Source organism: Pongo abelii, chromosome 9 (assembly GCF_028885655.2).
Source record: "Pongo abelii isolate AG06213 chromosome 9, NHGRI_mPonAbe1-v2.0_pri, whole genome shotgun sequence".
Taxonomy (NCBI): Eukaryota; Metazoa; Chordata; class Mammalia; order Primates; family Hominidae; genus Pongo; species Pongo abelii.
Genome location: NC_071994.2, coordinates 110,497,038 through 110,512,564, shown reverse-complemented (window position 1 = coordinate 110,512,564; position 15,527 = coordinate 110,497,038). Strand labels below are relative to the sequence as shown.

The following is a 15,527-nucleotide window of genomic DNA, read 5'->3' as shown; positions in this document are numbered from 1 at the left end:
TTCACCCTTTCCCCAAAAGATTATGTTCATTTTATAGTATAGAGAGTAATGAAAATCCAGGAGATTTAAGGCAATCCACAATATTATGTGAAAACGTTAATCATTTTAATGCTTTTTTTGTTATTAAATAAAAACATTCAACATTCTTCACAATAATTTCAATAGTTATCTCTAAATCTTTTTATAGAATGAAGACCAGCAAGAAGTAATCCTTGTCAGAACAGATCAGTCTGGAAGAGTATGGCCTGTGAACACACCCGGAAAATCTCTGGAATCACAAGGAGGGAGAAGAAAGAGACAGATGGTATGTTTAACATATGTCTTTGTTTATTAATTCAGAATTCCTTCTGCCCCTTGGGGCTTTCTTTGTATCAGATTATAAAATATTTTCTGAAATGTGGCTTTTGAATGCCGATATTGGAAGGTAGTAAATGATGTTGTTATTACTTTTATTCTTAGTTATATCTCTTTGCCTTTTACAGAATGGAAATAATCCAACTGTATTTTTTCAAATAGTTGTTAACATTGAGTGTTTAAGGCAATTTTAATTTTAGTGTACATTTCTTTGATGTTGTTTTCAGCTGCTTTTGGCATACTTGCTATAGCTCTTAGGGAAAACTTTGGTCTCTCAGAGCTGTTACTAGCGTTAGACAGCTAACTTGAGACCTGGTGATGGAGTATCCATACACAGTAATGGCTTAATTATGTAGGTGCCATGATCCTTTATAAAACTAATTTTCTTTTCCATTTTCCAACTCTAGTAATTAGTTTTTAGTACTACCTTGAGGCTCTTGAGATGGCAAAAACAACATATTCAGCTTTCTCAAGTTAGTTTTTTTATTTTAAATTTGGAAGATCAGACAAGTGATAATTGCATATACAGAAGAACTGTTCATTCAGAATATTTCTGTCAAATGTTTATTTTTTGCTTGTTGAGTGCCTGTGTTGCTAGAGATTCTAATTAATTCATCCAACAAATAGAAGTGGGAAGGATATGTCTTCTAATGTAATGGGAGGAATTTGGTGGTTGGAGAGGAGGTACAGGAGGAGAATAGTAAAGGTTTGAATTATATGAAATGGTGGAACTGACTAGGGATCCATAAATACATTGTCAGAAGGCATCGAGGGCCCTTTTTGAGTTGCATATTACTGAGCAATCTAGGTATAGGAGTAAAGAAAGTAGACACTTTCATTCATGAGTAGAGTTTGCTCTTTGAGTATAATGAAAAGACAAGAGGGCCAGAAATTAAGTGTCTGGAGCCAGAGGGTGATTGAAGTCATGGGATATGAGGTTTAAGCTAGTAAAAACAAGAATAGTAATGTTGGAGAATGTAGTTGCACCTCTGTTCCAAAGATCTCAAAGAAGTTAAAGACAAGGTTTTATTTGGATAAGGGAATGTGAGAGCAGTATTGGAAAGATTTGATTTGGGAGGAAATAAACAGTATTTTTCTGTTCCACACCTGGGTATGGAACCAACTGATAGGAAAATCTGGGACTGAATTAGATGGAGACCAGAATATCAGCTTTGCTTTTAATAAAGCTGTTTACAGAACAAGGGTTTAGTAATTAGAAGTTGGTCTCTTAGTTTGGGCTACTGTAACGTAGACTGGATGGCTTAAACAATAGAAATTTATTCCTCACAGTTCTGGAGACTGAGAAGTCCAAGATTAGGGTGCTGGCAGCTTCATTGTCTGATGAGGGCGTGCTTATGGGTTTGTAGATGATAGTCTTCTTGTATCCTCAAATGGCAGAGAAAAGAGAGAGAGAGAGCAAATGCTCATGTCTTTTAATAGAGGTACTGTATTAGTCAGGGTTCCCTAGAGGGACAGAAGAGGATAGATGTATATATGAAGGGGAGTTTATTAAGGAGTGTTGGCTCACACAATCACAAGGTAAAGTCCTGCACAGGCCATCTGCAAGCTGAGGAGCAAGGAAGCCAGTCCAAGTCCCAAAACCTCAAAAGTAGGGAAGCTGACAGCACAGTCTTCGGTCTGTGGCTGAAGGCCCGAGAATCCCTGGCAAACCACTGGTATAAGTCCAAGAGTCCAAAAACTGAAGAACTTGGAGTCTGATGTTTGAGGGCAGGAAGCATCCAGTATGGGAGAAAGATGAAGGCCAGAAGACTCGGCAAGTCAAGTCCTTTCAACATCTTCTAGCCATGCTGGCAGCTGATTAGATGGTTCCCACCCACACTGAGGGTGGGTCTGCCTTTCCCAGACCACTAACTCAAATATTAATCTCCTTTAGCAACACCCTCACAGACACACCCAGGAACAATACTTTGCATCCTTTAGTCCAATCAAGTTGTCACTCAGTATTAACCATCACAGGTTCTGATCCCATTTCTGAGTACTTCATGCTCATAGCCCAGTTATCTCCCAAAGACCTTGCATCTTAATACCTTCATATTGAGATTTCAACATGTGAATTTTGGGGCAACATAATCATTAAATTCATCGTAGTGGATTTGCTAATACTTCACCTCTGTTTTTGATATACTTACTCCATTTCTGGATAACTTCAGTCTCCCCACCACAGTGGTAAGGAATTTTAACTATAAGGAGAAGAAGAGCAGAAAAGAGAGAAGAAGGGGTAGAGCAGTTTTGCTTTTTCATCAAAACTCAGAAAGCAGATCATATCATGCTTCCATCCCTGGGGAAGAGGAGAGTAAAGAGGCAGAAGTAGGGAGTGTAATTTCTAATGGAAGTTTTTTCACATGGAAACTGGCAGACTAGGGATAAACTGGAAGGAAAGGTTGTGATTACATAGTGGGATTTTTACATTTAACATCAGATTTTTATGTAATCCATCAAGAAATACTTCAGAGATTCATGTTTTCATTAAATTAATAATGTTCATTTTGTCATAGGTTTCAACCCATGAGGAAAAAGAAAGGGTCAGATACTTTCATGATGATGATAATCTAAGCCTAAATGATTTAGTCAAAAATGAAAAGATGGGAACAGCAGAAAATCAAAACAAGCTCTTTATGAGAATGGCATCTAAGGTAAGATATATTCCTAGGATACCTCTGAATTTTGAGAAGCTGGTTATTCGGTGTAACGGTGATCTGCTTTTTGGAGAGATCTGGTTCTCTCTAATCTTGGTTCATTTTATTAAATTAAATCCTTTGTAAGACTTATTAGAAACATGCATTTTGGAATTGATCTAGTTGAGAAACAGACATTTGAAATTTTGTTTGTTTTAAAATATAGACCATGGTTTATTTCTTTAATGCATTCTGTGGAGATTTTAATTATACATTTGCTCTACCATTTAAGAGAAAATGTTAAGCCAGAGTTAATGATGGACAGTGTGCTGATAGGTTACCACTCCGTCTTGTCTTAACGTTCCTCCAGTTCTTCATAATTGTGCCATGAAGAGGTAGAAGAAAATATTTGCACTAATATATTATGGATATGGAGAGGCATCTGGGAATAATCTTAAATCTATTTATATGAAAATATATATTATTTTAACACATCATTATGGGTAGGATGAATTTTTGTTTCAAATAGCATTCTTTGTTGCAGTCTCTTCCATTGAAGTCTCTTCCAAACACTACCATTAACATTTTTTATAAAAGAGACACTGATATTTAAACTGTTCTGTAACAGGTTTTGGCAAACTGTGACCCCCATGGGAAAAATTCAGCCTACTGTCTATATTTGCAAATAAAGTTTTATTGAAGTATTGCTATACACATGCGTTTACATATTATCTAAGGCTGTCTTCACTCTATAATGGCTGAATTGAGTAGTTGTGACAGAGAGTGGTTAGTCTATAAAGCTGCAAATATTTTCTGTGTGGCTTTTTACAGAAAAAAATGGCCAACTTCCACCCTATAATAACAATGGTTACTTTTTGGTAGTGGGAGTTTGAACTGAGTCACTGAGATAAAGGCATGGGTGGGAAGACCTTCCACTGTATATCTTTTCAGACTTACAGTCTTTTATTTTTTAACTTTTAATATTCACATAATTATGTAAGTATGTTACCTGGTAAAAAAATTAAACTTAATGAAAACTAAGATAAAGTAACCAAGGTATCTGTATGTGTATGTGTGTGTTGGGGAAGAGGGCAATAAAGTAAAATTGAGTTTAAATGGAAATGGCTTTTGTACCTATCACCAAGAGTTTCATGAGATCTTACATTTAGCCCATTAAGATAATTTTACCTCTGTTTATTTTGGAAAAAATGCCAGAAATTTCCTAGGGTCTGGAATTTTAGTGCAGAAAGAAGGAAGACATGTTTTTATTAGAGTTTCCTTTTCAGAAGTGGTACCTCTGTATATGAAGTCTGAATTAAATAGTTTTAGTAATCTTATAAACCATTCAAGTTTATGAATCATAAACCATTCAAGTTAAAGAAAAATCCCTCTTAAAAATTGTAATAGCACTGGGCGTGGTGGCTCAACCCTATAATCCCAGTAATTTGGGGGGCCTAGGCAGGCAGATCATGAGGTCAGGAGTTCGAGACCAGCCTGGCCAACATAGTGAAACCCCGTCTCTACTAAATATACGAAATTAGCCGGGCATGGTGGCACGCACCTGTAGTCCTATCTACTCGGGAGGTTGAGGGAGGAGAATCGCTGGAACCCAGGAGGTGGAGCTTGTGGTGACCTGAGATCGTGCCACTGCATTCCAGCCTGGACGACAGAGCAAGACTCCGTCTCAAAAAAAAAAAAAAAAAATTGTATAGCCATTTGTCAGTTCAACAGTTATTATTGAACACTTAATTAGTGTCAGATACCATTTTAGTTGAGGGATACAGAGAAGCAATTAAGTCAAAGTTTGTGCCCTCAGGTGCTTATATTTCTAATGGATGAGAAAGTGAACAAATATATAAACTATATAACAATATATTATAAAATTGAAAATAGTTTTGTAGAAAATGAAGCAAAGTAGAAGGAGCTGGGATGATATTTTCAACAGAGTGTTGTTGAGGGAAAGTCTTTCTGTGTAGGTGATGTTTCATCAGACTGAAAAAAGTGAGTGAGAGGTTCTTGTGAATATCTGAGGGAAGATTATTTCAAGTAGAAGAAACAGCAAAGGATCCAAAGCAGAGACAAGCTTGAAGAACATCAAGAGACTGCAAAAAGACAAGTGTGACTGGTAGTAGAGGGAGGAAGAGAAAGAGAAGTAGAGATGAGGTAGGAGACATAAGTCAGATTATGTAAGGCAGGGGGCCCATATCCCTGGGCCATGGATGGGTACTGGTCTGTGGCCTATTTGGAACTGGGCCGCACAGCAAGAGGTGAGCAGAGCGGGCCAGCCAGCATTATTGTCTGATCTCCATCTTCTGTCAGATCAGCGACGAGATTCTCATAGGAGCATGAACCCTATTGTGAATTAGACATGTGAGGGATCTGGGTTACACACCCCCTTACAAGAATCTAATTCCTGTTGATCTGAGGTGTAATAGTTTCATCCTGAAAGCACCCCCACCCCTACCACTGCCCTGCCACCCTGTCTGTGGAAAAATTGTCTTCCACAAAACTGGTCCTTGGTGCCAAAAAGGTTGGGGACTGCTGAGGTAGGGTCTTACAGGCCATGGATAACTTTCATATTTGTTTTAATAATGGGGAGCCATTTGAAGGTTTTTTTTGTTTTGTTTTGTTTTTAGCAAGGCTGTCTCATGATTTGGTTTATATTTTGACAGAATTTTTCTGGCTGCTCTTTTGAGAAGGCAATGTAGAGAGGCATTAGTGGAAGCAGGAGATCACTTAGGAGAGTACTATATTCGTTCAGATAGAGCCATGGATGGATTACAGTGGCAAAACTGGTGAAAAGTGTCAGGATACGGGGCATTGCTGGTGCCATATATTGAAATGGGAAAAATTGCAGGAGGGACAAATTTTGGGGGAGTGGGAAATCAAGAATACTGTTATGGATGTGTGAAGTATGAAATGCCCAGTCACATGGTAGTGTGGGGTGACTGCCCCTGGAGTTCTGGGTAGATGCTGGTTCTCCCATATAGATTTGGATGCGTTAGCTTTTTTTTTTTTTTTTTTTTGAGACGGGGTCTCGCTCTGTCACCAGGCTGGAGTGCAGTGGCTCAATCCCGGCTCATTGCAACCTCTGCCTTCTGGGTTCAAGCGATTCTCCTGCCTTAGCCTCCTGAGTAGCTGGGACTATAGGCACGCACCACCATGCCCAGCTAATTTTTGTATTTTTAGTAGAGACGAGGTTTCACCATGTTGGCCAGGATGGTCTCTGTCTCTTGACCTCGTGATCTGCCCGTCTCGGACTCCCAAAGTGCTGGGATTACAGGCATGAGCCACTGCGCCTAGCCCTGTGTTAGCATTTAAATAGTAATTAAAGCAATGAGATTGAAGAAATTATTAATGAAGAGAGTCTGAAGACTGTGTCCTGGAGAGGACAGAAAGGATTCAGCAAATAAAACTGAGAAGTGCAGCCAGTGAGGCAGAAGGAAAACCAAGGGTGTGGTGTTTCAGAAGACAGGGAGGAGGCTGTGAATGACTGTGTCAGCTGCTTCTAAGAGGTGAGGAAAATCTTTGAAGATGGGAAAGGGCCACTGGATTTGGCAGTGTAGTGGTTTCTGGTGACTTTACTAACTATGGGTTTTTCTTGGTTCAATAAGGAAAAAAGCGTGATTATGTTGGGTTCAAGAGTGAATTTGAGAAGAATTGACCTTAGAAAGGAGCTGATTACCATCCATCAATTATATAAGGAGGAAAGGCAGAGTATTAGTATATAGATGTAGGTAGGTTCTTAAATTTGGTAGTAGAAAAATGAACAGGTGTGGCTCACACCTGTAATCCCAGCACTTTGGGAGGCTAAGGTGAGAGGATCACTTGAGGCCAGGAGTTCGAGACCTGTCTGGGCAACAAAGTGAGACCCCTATCTCTACAAAAAATAAAAAATCAGCTGGGTATGGTGGTACTTATCTGTAGTTTCAGCTACACAGGAAGCTGAGGTGGGATGATCACTTGAGTTTAGGTGGATGTCTGAAACTGTGGATGGTACCAAACCCTATATATGCTATGTTTTTTCCTATTCATACATACCTATGATAAATTTTAACTTATAAAGTATAATTGATAGACATAGTAAGAGATTAACCACAATAATCATAAAATACAAGTGTAACAATATGCCAGCATTGCTACTGTCGCAATTTCAGGCTGTTATTAAGTAAAATAAGGTTTACTTGAACACAAACTCTTTTATGCTGCAACAGTCAGTCATAACTGAGATAGCTACTGAATAACTAAATAGACAGGTAGCATACACAGCATGGTTGTGCTGGACAAAGGGCTGATTCATGTCCCCTGGGGGGGGATGGAGTAGAACAGCATATTTCATCACACTACTCAGAATGCCATACAGTCTAAAACTTATGAATTGTTTATTTCTGAAATTTTCCACGTAATATTTTCAAACCACAGTTGACTGCAGGTAACTGCAGCCACAGGAAGTGAAACCACAGATAAAGGGGGTTACTGTATTGTATAGGATTGCTTATTTAATATTAGCTGATTTGGCAATAATTGCATCTTCATTACTTTCCCTAAACATTTTACATCTTTGATTTTTTTAATTGACATTTACTAAGCTAGAACATTATAGAAGCTAGAATACTATAAAAATTTACCAATGACATTTGGCCCTTAAAATTTCTATTTCTGGTCTGTATTAGCTGAAATAGAAAGTTTTGACTTACAAAGTAATGTCCCAATTTTATAAGATGACATGTTTTGGATTAAATAGTTACATGAAACCATTCCTATTAAAATCTGTTTATGAGAGGTCTTAACTAGGATAGATAGTAGGCACTCAATAGATGTTTCTTCGTCACCTTTCATTCATTTTTTACATTATTTATAAATATATGCTTGTTCTGTTTTTTATATGATTTAGATATTACCCGGTAATTTCAGCAGGAATCCTCCAGAACTGGTAGCATTAATAAACCTATAAATCAGATAAACTATTGAATGTGCAGCTGATACACATTCAGTCTAGACTTTTAAAAAAATTTTTGATTGATCAATTTATATATTACTGAATTTGTAGTAGCGTTGTGTTAATATCTTGACAAATGTGTTATTTTTATCCAAGCAAAAATTTTTTTTTTGTATTATTTAATGGAGGTGTTTTTTCTAAATATGCAAAGCAATGCCAGTTCCTACCTATGTGCAGTGGGGCCAGTGGAAGTACAGGTTGCTATGGAAATGCTGATTTCGCATTGGGATTTTTAGTTCATCCTGCCTAATAATTACAGCAGAGTAGCAATTTGTTTTGTATGTTTAATAATTAAAATCAGCTCTGCTAAAAATTTGAAGCATTACTAAAAGCCTATAAAAAAAAGAAAGTATTTGAAGTGTTGGCCATTTCTAAGAATACTGTGCTTAATCCTTTCACTCTTAAAAGTTTATGAACTAAAGTAGCTAAGTTATTGAATTTTTGATAGTAATATTGCTGGTATATAGTTTAGTTATGTCAAATATTTTCATGAATGACTCCAAAAGCTCATTATCCTATGTTTCTTTTTATTATTAGTTTAAAGTCATTAGTCTAGTTTAAAGTCATTAAACAGAGGTTGGCAAACTTTTCTTGTAAAGGGCCAGACAGTAAATATTTTTAGCTTTCTGTTGCAATTACCAGCACTGCTGTTGTAGCACAAAAACAGCCATACACAGTATGTAAATGAATGGGTTTGACTATATTCCAACAAAAACTTTATTTACAAAAACATATGGATGGCCTGATGTGGCCTGGAAGTTGTAGTTTTTCAATCCCTGGACTAGGATATAAAATCTTCAGTGCAAATGTACTTGAATTTGGGTACAGGTTGAATATACCTCATCCAAAAATTAGAAATCTGAAATGCATTGAAATTCAAAATTTGTTGGGCACCAAAATAATGACACATTTGCTTTTTGATGGTTCAGAATACACAAACTTTGTTGCATGTACTATTTAAAACATTGTATAAAATTACCTTCAGGCTATATGTATTAGGTATATATGAATCATAAATGAATTTCAAATTTAGACATAGGTCCCATCCCCAAGATGGAATGTATATGTAAACATGTTAAAATCCAAAACAATTCAAAATCTGTAACACTTCTGGTTCCAAGCATTTTGGATAAGTGATAGTCAACCTGTATTTCTCTTACTTAGTAGTTTCCCTGAGAATGGATCTTGGGCCTTGGGAAAAGTAGCTAGTCAGGAATAGGTGATATAAATTTATAAAACAAGAGTCTGCTTATTTATTTAGTCAACAAATGTTAATTGAACTCCTTCAGTGTATGAGGTGTTCTACTGGGGACACACTGGCACATGAAGAAGAAATGATCCTTGACTTTATGGAGCTTATAAGGCTAGTGGGGAAAAGGAAGCACTAAATAAATAGCTATGAAAAATAGTTCAGTAATCTTGGATGTACAAAGAACTGTGACAGACAAGTGAAAAGTCTTTTGGAAGTAACACCTGGGTGACCCAATTTAAACTAGGGGCACAGGAAAGATTTCATGTTGAACAGAAATCTGATACTACCTGGACTCAGTATTCAGATCTGCCCTATTGCCTTTTGCTGTTGATGTGTATTTTACTTTTTATTAGTACCTTATATTTGTTTATTTAATTTTTATTGCCCATTCTTTTCTTGCATTTCCAAAATTCAGGTTATATTTATGTTCTTTCCAGTTGTATTTTACCAGTAAATCTTTAATAGCATATCTTTCTTATAACAAAACCAAGAAAGGTATCTCATGACAAATATGAACTTAATTGTGTTTGTATAGGGGAATTACGATTCTTGGTTTTTTATCCTTTCTATATTTTTCAGTTTTTTTGAATATGTACTACATAATTAATGAAAAGAGGGGAATAAAATATACCCTGAAAAAGATGTGTAGAGAAAAACTCTCTTTTAAAATGTGTTTTTCCTCTACTCTTACATCACAGTCATCAGCACAGAAGACTTCTGTGACCAAATGTGTGGGTTTTTTTTCTCCACACACCGAGCAGTGGACACCAGCAAGATGTCCTCTAATTCAATTCCAACACTGTCTACCTGGAGATAGTGTCTGATTCCACAGGTTGGGGTCTCAGTCCCCAAGTCTGTCCCCCAGATGCCCAGACTGGTACCAGTCACAAGTCCGGGCTTCCAGAACTTTTGACCACCCAGCTTCAAGTTGGGGTTCACATGACCCCCCCACTTCGGGTATGATTAATTTGCTGGAACAGCTCACAGAATTCAGGGAAACACTTAAATTACATTTACTGGTTTATTATAAAGGTTATCATAAAGGATATAGGTGAAGAGACGCGTAGGGCGAGGTATGGGGGTGCAGAGCATGCTTCCTTGCCATCCCTGGGAGTGCCACCCTCCAGGAACCTCTATGTCTTCACGTATCCAGAAACTCTCTAAACCCAGTCCTCTTGGGTTTTTATGAAGGCTTCATGACTTCAGTATTCCTTCCCCCATTGCATAGGGTGTGACCCTCTCTGGGGATGGTCTTAAGACCCACAATAAAAAAGGTAGGAGAAGATTAGAGTCCTGCCTTGGGGCAGGTGAAAGGAGGGCAGGAGAGAGATTCTGTTTCCTGAGGCCTGCCTCTGAGGCTTGAGATACCCAACATTATAATACAAGACTGTAACAATAGCTATGGGAGTTATGAATCAGGAACTGTGAATGAAAACCAACGCATATCATAACACCACAGAAGCGTGTGTTGGTCTAATTTTTTTACCATAGATATGCCAGTATGTTTACTATGTTACGTTACTTTATTATGTTCTAGAACATAATAGGTATATAGTAACTTATTTTGGATAAAGAAATTTCTTCCTTTGAAATCATAGAGCCAAAGAATTTTAGATTTGGAAAGGGACCTTACTAATCTTGTTTCACCTTTCACATTTTACAGCTGAGGGAACTGAGACTTTGAGAGAATTAAATGACTTATGCAAGGCTAAGTAACTTTCTTAGTCCCCACAGCTAATGAGTTGCAAAAGCCAGCACCAGAAGCTTCAGCTTTACTTTTCAGTCTACATTAAGCAGTACTGTCATTCAAATGACTCATGTTAATGGATAGTTGTTGACTGTTGCCTAAATTTAATTGTCTTTGTCCAATTTCCATGTATCATTTATTGGTATTTGGAAATAATAAGCTGTGTATGCTTTGCTCTTTCTTAAAATACATTCTATTGACTTCAACATTCTTTAAATATAAACTCTTCCATTTAAAATTTAAGACGTCAGTGTTACCTTGGCAACGTAAACTCAGGCACATCTTCAAGAGATCTATATACATCTTTCCTCATTAATTTTGTTGAGACTGTGGGCAGTAATTTTATCCTTTTTGTACTAATAGAGCATTAAACATGGGCCAGAGGGGAGGAAAAATGACAGGTATAAGAGGGGAATGATAAGGGAGAGGAAAAAAAGACTCAGTAATTAGGATTTTACCTTAAATTATAAAAAAAGATGATTTTATTGTCTAATAAAGTGTTTGTATTTTTACTGATTTATTTTCTCTTGTTTGTAACACTTAAGGCTTAATATATTTTCCCTGGAAGTAGTCTTTAAGATACATATTACATGTTTCTCTAATAATATACACTTGAAATCCTCTACTTTTTTATTCTCAGTAAACTAATAATATCAAATTTTGAGAGATTAAGTGATATACCATTCTTAAATGTATGATTAGAATAAGGTAAGGAATATTGAAATTGCCAGCTTATTGCAGCAACCCCTTGGTCATTTTCATTCTCATAGACTTTAATAGATACACAGTGAAATTATCTTTGGAAGAGGCCAAATCCAAGAGTATGAAATCATGTATATGTTCCTGTGATATCCCCTAAAGGAAATTTGAAATTTGGATGTCATAAAATAATAACGTGATATTTTTGCCTTTTTGTAGAACTGAATAAGATAAATATTGACTTAGTTTATTCATTTTCCAAAAGATGTAAGCTTGTATCCAGTTCAAGCTGCTGAACAAAATAATTTTTGTTTTTCTGAACCTCACCTATGGGTGATGGGAGTGGGAAGAAGGTGGGATCACGAGAAGAATTTATTTAATGTTTTTTTGTTCAGGTCCTAGTTGGGTTTTTTATGGCAAAATATACATAACATAAAATTTACCATTTTAACCATTTACAGTATACAGTTCAGTGGCATTAAGTATTAATAAATTGACAATATTTTGCAACCATCACCACTATCCATTTCCAGAACATTTTTTCATTATCTCAGACAGAAGCTCTATACCCATTAAACAGTAGTTCTCCTTCCCACTGTCCTGCTCACTTCCATTTACCCCAGCCTCCTGGTCACCTCTTTCTGTCTCTGTGAATTTGCCTGTTGTAGGTAATTAATAGTAAGTGAATCATATAATACTTGTCCTTTTGCATCTGATTTATTTCGCTTAACATGTTTTCAAGTTTTGCAAGTATTTAGCATGTTTCAGAATTTCATTGCTTTTTAAGGCTGAATAACTCTATTATATATATATATATATAACACATTTAAAAACTCCATTCATTTGTTTATGGACACTTGGGTTGCTTCCATCTTTTGGCTGTGTGAATAATGCTCTTATTAACATTGGTGTGTAAGTCTCTGCTTTCAATTTGTTTGGGTATATATTAATATCTAGACATGGAATTGCTAGACCATATGGTAACCATATGTTTGACTTTTTGAGGAACCACCAAACTATTTCCCACAGTTTGAACAACACTAGCAATGCACATAGGTTCCAACAGTGTCTCCACATTCTTGCCAACACTTATTTTTTTTTATTTTGTTTTTTGTAAAAGCTATCCTTGGTGTGAAGTGGTATCAGTTGTGATCAGGTCCCAGTTCTTGACCCTGGTGAGATTTTATGAGGTCTTTTGGACAGTTCTCTCAGATTTTAATCAAAGTTTAAATTGTTGACAGTTGAGCATACTGGTTTAATAGCTTCACTATCCATAGAGTCCAAAATGATGTGAAGTTTATATTTAATCAGTGAATTCATCTATTTCCAATGGATTTAAGGGCTTGGAGCTTGAAGGATAGTTTCGCAGTTTTGATTAAAATTTTGATTTAATAAACATTGTCATAAGATTTGAAATGGTTTTGTAAGTATTAGACTGCAGTCTATTTCTCATTGTTGGTAATCCTCGTGTAATAATGCAGCACTTATTAAACAGATTCATTGCAAACCATTTTTTTCTATATAATGACACTAAAAAAAAAGCCTCCAGTTTTCATAGAGTTTTTATTCGAGGATCTTAGTATCTGATTTTTTTTTTTTTTTTTTTTGAGACGGAGTCTCGCTCTGTTGCCCAGGTTGGAGTGCAGTGGCGTGCTCTCGGCTCATTGCAAGCTCAGGCCATTCTCCTGCCTCAGTCTCCTGAGTAGCTGGGACTATAGGCGCCTGCAACCATGCCCGGCTAATTTTTTTTTGTATTTTTAGTAGAGACGGGGTTTCACCGTGTTAGCCAGGATGGTCTCAATCTCCTGAGCTCGTGATCTACCTGCCTCGGCCTCCCAAAGTGCTGGGATTACAGGCGTGAGCCACCGTGCCCGGCTGAGTATCTGATTCTTAATAAAATGACAGTTAATTTGTAGTATTTCAGGTTTTTCTTTATGCAGACATCAAAATGGGAAAACAAATTAGCCTTCATGGTTAGAAGACATTAATATTTTTGTATGTTTAAAATGTAGGTTATGAATTCACTTCTGGTAACTTCTTCTGTAACCGGGCTTGAATTTGGAAACTGATTGAACAGGTTATCAGTAATAAATCAGTTTAACTCCCTAACTCATGTGGATGGTTGTTATTAGTGGATACAAAATAACTTTTCATGTGCAGTTATCAGAATCAGAATACCTCTGGAACATGGCTTCACAGCCTTAGCACTATTGATATTTTGGGCTGGCTAAGTCTTTGTTGTAGAAGGACTGTCTGTGAACCATAGAAGGTTTAGTAGCATCCCTGGCCTCTGGCCAGTAAATACCAATAGCAACCCCTCTCACCCTAAGTTGTGATAGCCAGAAATGTCTTCAGATATTGCCAGATGTCCCAAATAAGGGCCAGGAAGCAAAATTGCCTCATATGTGAACACAATCTTGGGAGAATCTGGGAGAAAATAGTAATAACTACAAATTTTTGAGGACTTGCTAGGTGACAGACCCTTTTCATACCATAATACTTACAATTGTCTCTCAGCAGGGTATAATTAACCCCATTTAATAAAAACTGATGCTCAGAGATATTCAGTAGCTTGCCCAGGATCACGTATCTCTTTAAGGAATCTGGCTTGTTTTCAGTATTTCCTATATCATTGTGTAGTACTACTTTCTAACCTAGATTAGAAAGCTAGTAGTCATCAGATGAGGGAGAATGATCTCTCCTTTGTTCTCCACATCCAATCTGTCACCAATCTTGTCTTCCGATGCCCAATCTACTTCTCTTTGTTCCTGTTGCCATCACACTATCCATGCTATCTTTGATTCTTATGTGGTCTACGAAATAGCCTTCTAACTAGTTTTCTAGAATTCCTTCTTATCCTCTTCCACTTCTTTCTTAACTCTTATCTCACTGAAACCAGAATAATTTTTTTGTTCAAAATGTACATCTCATCCTTTAGTCCCTAGGTTAAAACATTTTGAATGGTATTTTGTTGCTGTTAGGCTAAAGACCACATTTTTAAATGTGGCCTAACAAGACCTCGAATGGCCTGGTCACTACCTCTTTAGCCTCATCTTGAATCACACCCTTTTGTTTTGCGTCCTCTGCTCCATCCGTGTTGATTTTCATTCAGTTTCTCAAATTAATATGCTTTCTCCTGCCACAGACTGCATTTGCTGTTTCCACTTTCTGTTTTTGCCACCTTTTATCCCCTTTTATCTAGTTGATTAAACAGAAGATTCATACAAATCTCATCTTTATCATAACTCTTTCAGGGAAGCCTTTACCTCTGACTCGTTTACTCCCTTTGTTAGCATTTCAAATTGCCATCACAGCTATAACTTGACAGTTCTTTGAGTAATGCTTTAGTTAGTGTCTTTCCCACTATTCTGTAAGTTTCACACGATTGGCTCACCAATATATCCTATCTAGTATAGTCATTAACACATAATAGCATTCAATAAATATTTGTTTTCTGGAATCTCATATTTGGGACTTGAAGTCAAGTGCATGGAATTCCAGAACCCCCTTTTCACTGTTAATACAAAATTGCTTAGAAAATTTAGATATATTCTGTTGTTCCCATTGATGTCTGTGATTTTGATTTTGTAACAATAATATTTAAAAAACAAGCACAAAAAAAGGATGATGAATAAAATGATGTCTTGGACGTGGAGGTGGGGGGACCATCTTTCATTTCTTATTTTTGTTGTCCTTTTTTGTTGGCTTTCTCCACTTTTTTCGGGTAGAGATCACTTTTTAAGAATGTCAAAATGGTGACAGCAATGACCGAGCTGTGGAGAAATTGTCATCTTCAGGTTTTGTCATCTAGAACTGTGGTCACAGGGGCAGTCAGATCCT

The 15,527-nt window shown here is 36.8% G+C and overlaps 1 protein-coding gene across 4 annotated transcripts in view; it reads left to right on the top strand.

The window, feature by feature from the left end:
- The window catches only part of CWF19L2 (CWF19 like cell cycle control factor 2), a 126,549-nt gene that overhangs the window by 64,479 nt on the left and 46,543 nt on the right, over positions 1 to 15,527 (top strand). For all 4 annotated transcript variants that reach the window (XM_024255890.3, XM_024255889.3, XM_054524987.2 and 1 more), the window contains 2 exons: positions 188 to 304; positions 2,871 to 3,008. In XM_024255890.3, the coding sequence (XP_024111658.2) occupies positions 188 to 304; positions 2,871 to 3,008 (255 nt within the window). The remainder of the gene's footprint in view (positions 1 to 187; positions 305 to 2,870; positions 3,009 to 15,527) is intronic.